A 7,066-nucleotide genomic window follows, 5' to 3' on the forward strand; every position below is an offset into this window, starting at 1 on the left:
CTGGTCATTGGTCAAAGGATACACACACTAAATAGAATGTGATTAGATTATTGAGATACTTGTTATCCCATACTAGGTGTAACGAGCACTGTCCGAATTAGTCAAGTCAATATATTTATTTTTACAAAATACAAGTTCATTTATCAGCCGATGATGTTTGCATCAGGGCAGACTGCCTGCATCACATTCCCTTGGAGTGCAGTTCTTCTCCGAACCCTACATGAACGCGGGATACTTTGTGCATTGGGCTGCCCTTTGTTCATTCAGTTCTAGACTATGTTCGTATTAACTCCGGGAGATTAAAAATCTTTTGACATAACTTCTCTTTATGTGGCTTTAAGATGATTGAAAACAAATTCACTTCACTTTCAATAATCGGAGGCAGTAGGTCATGGGCCGGCGGGCACAACGCTAGTTTATTAAGTTTGGGAATTGTGAAAAACTAATGCTACGAGCTTCTAGAATCCACTAAAATCTTGATAAAATCGACATTCATTTACTATTAATACCTTCTATAAGTATATTGTCAAGCTTATAAGTAGATAAATCTCAAAATCTATCTAGGAGATGATTAAACCATCTCATTTTATATGACAACATATCCATCCAACTTAACAATTATCTTGTGGAAAATGTTAAAACTCAATATAGCCATTTACACCAGGCAATCTGCTTTATACAAAAATTGGAAGCATAGGCTTTTCATCCTACAAGTTTGTTTCACTGCAACCTTTGTCTCTTTCCTAGGACAAAACTGTTCATATTTGGACCAGCAGATATCAATCTCTGATTTTCCAAACAGGAAACATAGCCAGAATTAGCAAAGTTTAACATAGGCGTAGACACTAAAGATCCACATGACATCTCAAAATAAGGCTGAGAATGCAATGATCTTGAAACAAGATTCTGATTTGTTATCTCTGCTTCAAACCCTTTAATTGAAACTGGTGGAATATTAAACGCCTTAAGCTGAGGCGGATTTCGCCATTGAGGAAGTTGTCCTGAAACTAAAAGTGTTTGCAAAAGTGGCCCTGCTTCAATAACAGACTTCAATAGTTTCCCTTTCTGTGGCAAAGATTTCCCCTTTACAAGATTGTCAATAACCAATGTAGCCTGATCAACTTTTGGGACCAATTGAGGGACACAATTGTCCGAGAATCGAACGTTACAATCATAGGCTAATGCATTTGATTCAGCCATGTTGTTGTTGGAAAATTCAGGGGATGAAACTGCATCAAAAAATGACTCGACTGGGGATGAATTATGTGATTGGTAATTGTATGTTTCAGAAAGGCTGTTTGATTCAGTTATGCTTGAATTTGCTTTTGTAGCCTTCAAATGAGGACTATTATCAACTTGAACATGAGATAGTTTGTTGAGTAGTTTCTGAAGTTGTTCTCTTGCTTCATCTCTTTCTTGACAAATCATCTTTAATAGTTGGATTAATTGCTGCACATATTCTTTGTTCTTCCTCATTTCTTCATATTTTTCAACCTTCAATTGTTCAAGTTCAAGACTATTGTACAGAAGCTTCTGCCTCATTTCATCTAGAGTCTGCAACATTTGATAAAAACCCCAAGTCAGACAAAAGTCTTCAAATATTGAATTATATTAACAAAAAATAGTCTTTAGGCATGCTACTCAAGAAAATAGGTATTGCACAACTTTAACCAAACAAAAACTAGGAACGCCGGACCACAAGGGTCTATTGTGCGCAACCATACCTGCATCTCTACAAGAGGCCGCTGTTCCACGGCTTGAACAGTGACCTCATGGTCACATGACAGCAACTGCGTTAAGTCTAACACAAAAAATCATTGACGGTGGAACAAGAAAGCTCTACACTTAATTTAGTGTTACTATAAAAGGGGGAATTCTAGCAAAAAACAATGATATTCAGAAAATACAATGTAAAGGGATATCTTAAGAAAGAAAGGTTTAGTTGAGAAGTGAAAGTCTATAGACAGAATGAATGGTACTCAGAGGAAATGAAGTGAAAAAATGGATAAACAAGAAAATGAAGTACTACACACCTCTTGATAACTCCATAAAGAAGCCATTTCTTCCATTTTCTCTCTTAGTCAAACTCTCACAGAGTTACTTGCAAGAAGAGACGGGAAATAGAGAAATGAAATATTGAAAAATCTTTTTGAGGGGAAAGGGGGGGTTTTATGGGAGATGGATTGTAAGTCTTATATATATAGGAGGAAAAATGAACCAATCCCATCATGGAAATAAAAGTTAATTATGGAATCTTAACGACCTTCCAATAATAAAGAAAAATCCAATAGTAAAGAAAAATTGAAATAATAATAATAATAATAATAATAATAATAATAATAATAATAATAATAATTTGAATTTCACCATAATATGGTGGATACCGCCAATCGTGAATTATGATGATTGATTATAAGTCATGTTTGAAAAGGAAAAGTGGCTGATCCAAGCACATTTTAAACGAAAAGGGAATTTACCGTCTAATAAATGAAATTAAAAAAAAACTAGTGAAGTCTGGAAAAAGAAAACTTAATAGCCGTTTCGACATAAAAATTATAATGTTTGAAAAAAAATAGTATTTGGAGTTAAGTTGAAAAGTGGTATTTGAAATTTGAAATTATATTTGGACACTATTTCACTTGAAAAAATATTCCAGTTTTGTGAGTGTGGAAAAAATATTCTTTCTGAAAATTTAAAAATTTACAAAAACTTACAAAATTTCATGAATAAACACATTTTTTAAAAAAAATGAAAAAAAGAGAAAAATTTCTTATGGACAAAGTGGGCCTTATACTACTGCTATATACAAATGACAAAAACTCGTTGCAAAATAATTAAATATGGATAAGAATTTAATGTCTCATTGGTGTCAATGCCATTCATTCAAGTGCATTAATATCTCAAGCACTTTCCCATGGTGTAATTTTTGATTGGTAGCTTCGGAGAAAATCATGGTCGCATTGATTTAGCTCTTTCCTAGACTTTTCTTAGGGGGAAAAAACTTTACTTTTATACACCTTTTCAACTTACCAACCTAGACATGACGTTCTATAATACTACCTCCCTTTGATCCTATTTAATTGTCATTTTAGCCTTTTAACTCCCCCAAGAAAAAGGTTAATATCAAAAGGGCAGCTCGGTGCAGAAAGTGTACCACATTCAAGCAGGATCCGAAGAACGGTCACACTCCAAAAGGGTGCGACGCAGGCAGTTTATCCGGATGCAAGTATCAATAACTGATTTTACGGATCGGACGCATAACCTTTTGGTCACACAGAGACAACTTGATCATTGTTCCAAGGCTCCACTTCATTAATAATAAGAGTTGTCTAATTAATTTATCCTCAATTACTCTTTAATCTTTCATTATATTAATCTTCCTCCAATAAATGCTCACTATATTAGCGTTAACGTTAAAATTGAGATAAAATCAACAATTCTTTCTTAATTGCCTAAAACGACAAGTATTTTGAATAAAAAATATTTTGGCAAAATAACGAGTAAATTCGACATAAGGGAATACGAGTGTAATTGACAAATGACTAGTATTTGCAATATATTTAGTTAAGGAAAAAGAATGAGGGAGTATTTACTTTGTTGAATTGTTTCATCACCTCACTTTGTTGCATTTTATTGAAATAATCTTTCTAGGGGGGCTGGGGCTGCGTGTGAACTGCCCAAGATAACTGAAATGAACCGAATTGCTGTTGACTTGTATACAAATAAGTGTATTATCTAAATTATATTTCACTTTGACAAACTCTTCACATTTCTCCATAACTGGCACACGGTTTTATGCGGTGAGCACTGTCATTAAATTAATTATTAAGAGCTTATGGGGGTTAAAATAAATCGAAGAGAAAGACAAAGGCCCAAGTTTTATGTAATTATCTCGAATAGAATAGCATGAAACATATAAACACTTCAATTAAATTAAATAAAAAACAGGATACAGATAAAGCCAGGTCATCTCGGGAGAAATACGATCGGGAGGAGCTAATTCAAACCCCTCCGGTAAAATAAGAACAGCCCCCACGTTCAACCCCCCTTTTACCATTAGCAAGAACATGTTTCAGTTCCCTTTTACGATGAACATGGATGAGGTATTTCCCAAAACAAAAGGTCGGTATATTTCTTTCTTTATCCCCGACAAGCTGTTCCTGCAGTCACGTAGATTTTCAATAACTCTTAGTATGTAATATTGGTATATACAGATTTAAGTTATAGTGTATATATACACGGTTTGTGCATGGGTGGCTCGAATATAAGGCCGGTAAAACAAACGTTTGGGACCCAAACTTTTTGGGATCCTTATTTTTTCTCTTAAAGATGCATTGTATATGTATTACTAAAAAAAGTGTATATATTTAAATTTAAAAAGAATTTTTGGAGCGAAAGTACAATAACTTTGATGTGACGATCGTTGTAATAATTAAAGAATGTCATAATATTTAATAAATTATTTCCTTACATGGGTAGGGTAGCCTTTTTTTTTTTTTGCCTCAACACATGCCACATTATTATTTACATATTTACTTTATTCATTCTCTCTTTTAATGTTTTTATTCTCAATATCGAAAAGTCTCTTAATTGGCAACTTACCAGGGCTTACAAATTATCTTCTTCAATGCATTACAACAAGCAATCATTATATTAAAGCAATACAACGCTTTCCGATATCATTATAGTATCAACTTATCTTGTTGTATAGTTTCTTACACTTTAATTCATGCTACTATCTATTGTTTCTTGTACTTCAATTAACTTATTTATCTGTGATAGTTATTGCTCCTTTTTAGACTGCTTTATCATGACTTATTCACTTTCATTACTTTCATTTACATACTGCATTGAATTGATTGTCCTTATCTGACCTTTTTTTTTTGTCATGCTTTCTCTTGAGCCAAGGGTCTTTCGGAAACGGCCTCTTTACCTAAGATAGAGGTAAGATATGCATACACTTTACTTCTCCAGACTCCACTTTGTAGGTTTTCATTGGGTATAATGTTGTTGCAATAGTAACTTATCAAATTTTTGAGCCGATTTTATTATTCTACCTTTATTTTATATTTTTTACTGAAATTTTATCGTTGATATTCTTACTTAGGGCTTCTCTCTGATATTTGGCTTTAGCCCCCAATTTTGTTAAGACGGCCCTGGATTTAATTTGTATACAAATTTTTGATGCTATTAATAACGTTAACTTGTTATAATATATTATATCTATTCTCTTTTTAGGTTACCAAATTTAACATGCTATATGGACGTGCTTGTTATTGTAGGCTGATTAATAAGAAAACTATACAGTGTGATGCACATTACTTAAACTCAATAGTGATTTATGTTACATTCTAGATTGGAGTAATTTTTGTTGGTATTATTCCTTTTTAGGCATTATACTCTACTTTAATAATGCAAAGAATAAAGAACTTTTAATCCACAATTAATCCGTGGTTAATTCTCATACCTCTCCATCATTAATTTTTGTAATATATCTAGATTGTATATATATGTAGAGTGGGAGAATGAAGTTACTACTTCATAAATGGTTCGCATTCATTCATATGACAATTTCTTAATTTTTGTGACTTCGTTTGTGAAAAGATATTAGTTTTTCAGAAAGTTTGAAGTTACTGTCTTTATGACAATTTTGTCATTAAAATAAAAATAATGTTACATAACAATAATTTCCATTTGATTCCTACATTTTTTTATGGAAGAAACCGTAGATGATTTGCCTATATAAGCATCATCATTTGTAAACTAAATAACCAACCAAAAATATTATTCTCTCATCTTCTCAAAAGACTATTCTTCTTCCTATTTTTCCTGGGCAATTCCTTTTGCAAATTCCAAACTTTCAGCCATGAGTGCACGTGTTTGGAAGTACGGTGGAATCTTGGGGAGTGACGGTCTTAGCGATTTGCACTCAGTCGGACCGCAATCGCTTTCAAGGCAGTGGCTTGCCACGACACAGTATTTATTCAATAAGTTATTTCTATTCTTTTATTATTCTACGTCAATATTATCAACTATTTTTCTAAATTATTGAAAGCGATTTCATGTATAATATTGATCAATGGCTACCACTTTGACTAAAACTCTTCCCGATTTGTCAAAGCTTGAACCTTTAGATGGAAACAATTATAAGCTTTGGTCTCAGAAACTTTTAATTTTCTTCTAACAATTGGAAGTTGATTATGTTTTGTTTAACGAACTTTATGCTAATGTTGTTTCTAATACTACTGTTATTGATGATGGTTCTAATACTATTGCCACTATTGTTGTTGATGATGATGCTAAAAAGAAATTCGAAAAAGATAATAAAATTGTTCGAGGGCATCTGCTTAACCATATTACTAACCCTTTGTTTGATTTATTTATAAATTTGTTAAAGTCATATGGACAGATTGGAGAAGAAATATGGTGCAGATAATGCGGGGGAAAAGAAGTATGTGATTGGAAGGTGGATCAAGTTCCAAATGGTTGATGATAAGCCAATTGTGGAGCAGGTTCACGAGTATGAGAACTTGACTTCTGATGTTCTGAACGAAGGTATGGAAATGTGTGAGATTCTTCAAGATAATGTTCTGCTTGAAAGTTCCCTCCTTCTTGGAGTGATTACACTAACCAACTCAAGCACAAGAAGAAGAACTTAACTCTCCAAGAACTGATCAATCACATGAGGACTGAAGAAGCAAACCGTCTCAAAGATGAAGAAGCAGAACGTCTTAAGGATAAAATGAAATCTCTCTTTCTTAATTCTTTTAAAGCAAATCTCTCTTTCTTAATTCTTTTAAAGCTAACCTTGTGGAATCTGCTAGTATTTTTGTGAAAGACAAGTTTAAAGGCAAACAAAAGAAAGGATATCTGAAGAAGCATAACTATTTCAATAAATCGGAGGGCCAAATCCAAAAGTCAAAAGGACATTGTTATGTCTATGGAAAACTTAGTCACAAGACTTTCAAGTGCAACCAAAGACAAGGACAAAGCTCGAAGCATGAAAAGAAAGCTCCAGTCCAAGCTAACATTATTGAAAGTGGTGATGTGATTGTTGTTGTGGTCT

The 7,066-nt window shown here is 33.1% G+C and overlaps 1 protein-coding gene across 2 annotated transcripts; it reads right to left on the bottom strand.

The window, feature by feature from the left end:
• Positions 1-514: 514 nt before the first annotated feature.
• LOC107803406 (uncharacterized) lies at positions 515-2,171 on the bottom strand. Of its 2 annotated transcripts, XM_016627119.2 has the most exons (3): positions 2,034-2,171; positions 1,725-1,801; positions 515-1,554 (listed from the first exon to the last, which is right to left on the bottom strand). In XM_016627119.2, exons 1-3 carry the CDS (start codon positions 2,047-2,049, stop codon positions 721-723), a joined length of 927 nt encoding a protein of 308 aa, XP_016482605.1. In that variant the 5' UTR covers positions 2,050-2,171; the 3' UTR covers positions 515-720. The 2 variants fall into 2 exon arrangements, with proteins under 2 accessions (XP_016482605.1, XP_016482606.1); XM_016627120.2 differs by lacking the exon at positions 1,725-1,801.
• Between the last annotated feature and the right edge of the window lie 4,895 nt (positions 2,172-7,066).

Source organism: Nicotiana tabacum, chromosome 18 (genome assembly GCF_000715075.1).
Source record: "Nicotiana tabacum cultivar K326 chromosome 18, ASM71507v2, whole genome shotgun sequence".
Classification (NCBI taxonomy): Eukaryota; Viridiplantae; Streptophyta; class Magnoliopsida; order Solanales; family Solanaceae; genus Nicotiana; species Nicotiana tabacum.

Coding starts and splice junctions, on each gene's coding strand:
- LOC107803406 (XM_016627119.2), bottom strand. Junction 1,555..1,724: donor GGCCTCTTGTAGAGATGCAG/GTATGGTTGCGC, acceptor CAAATGTTGCAG/ACTCTAGATGAAATGAGGCA.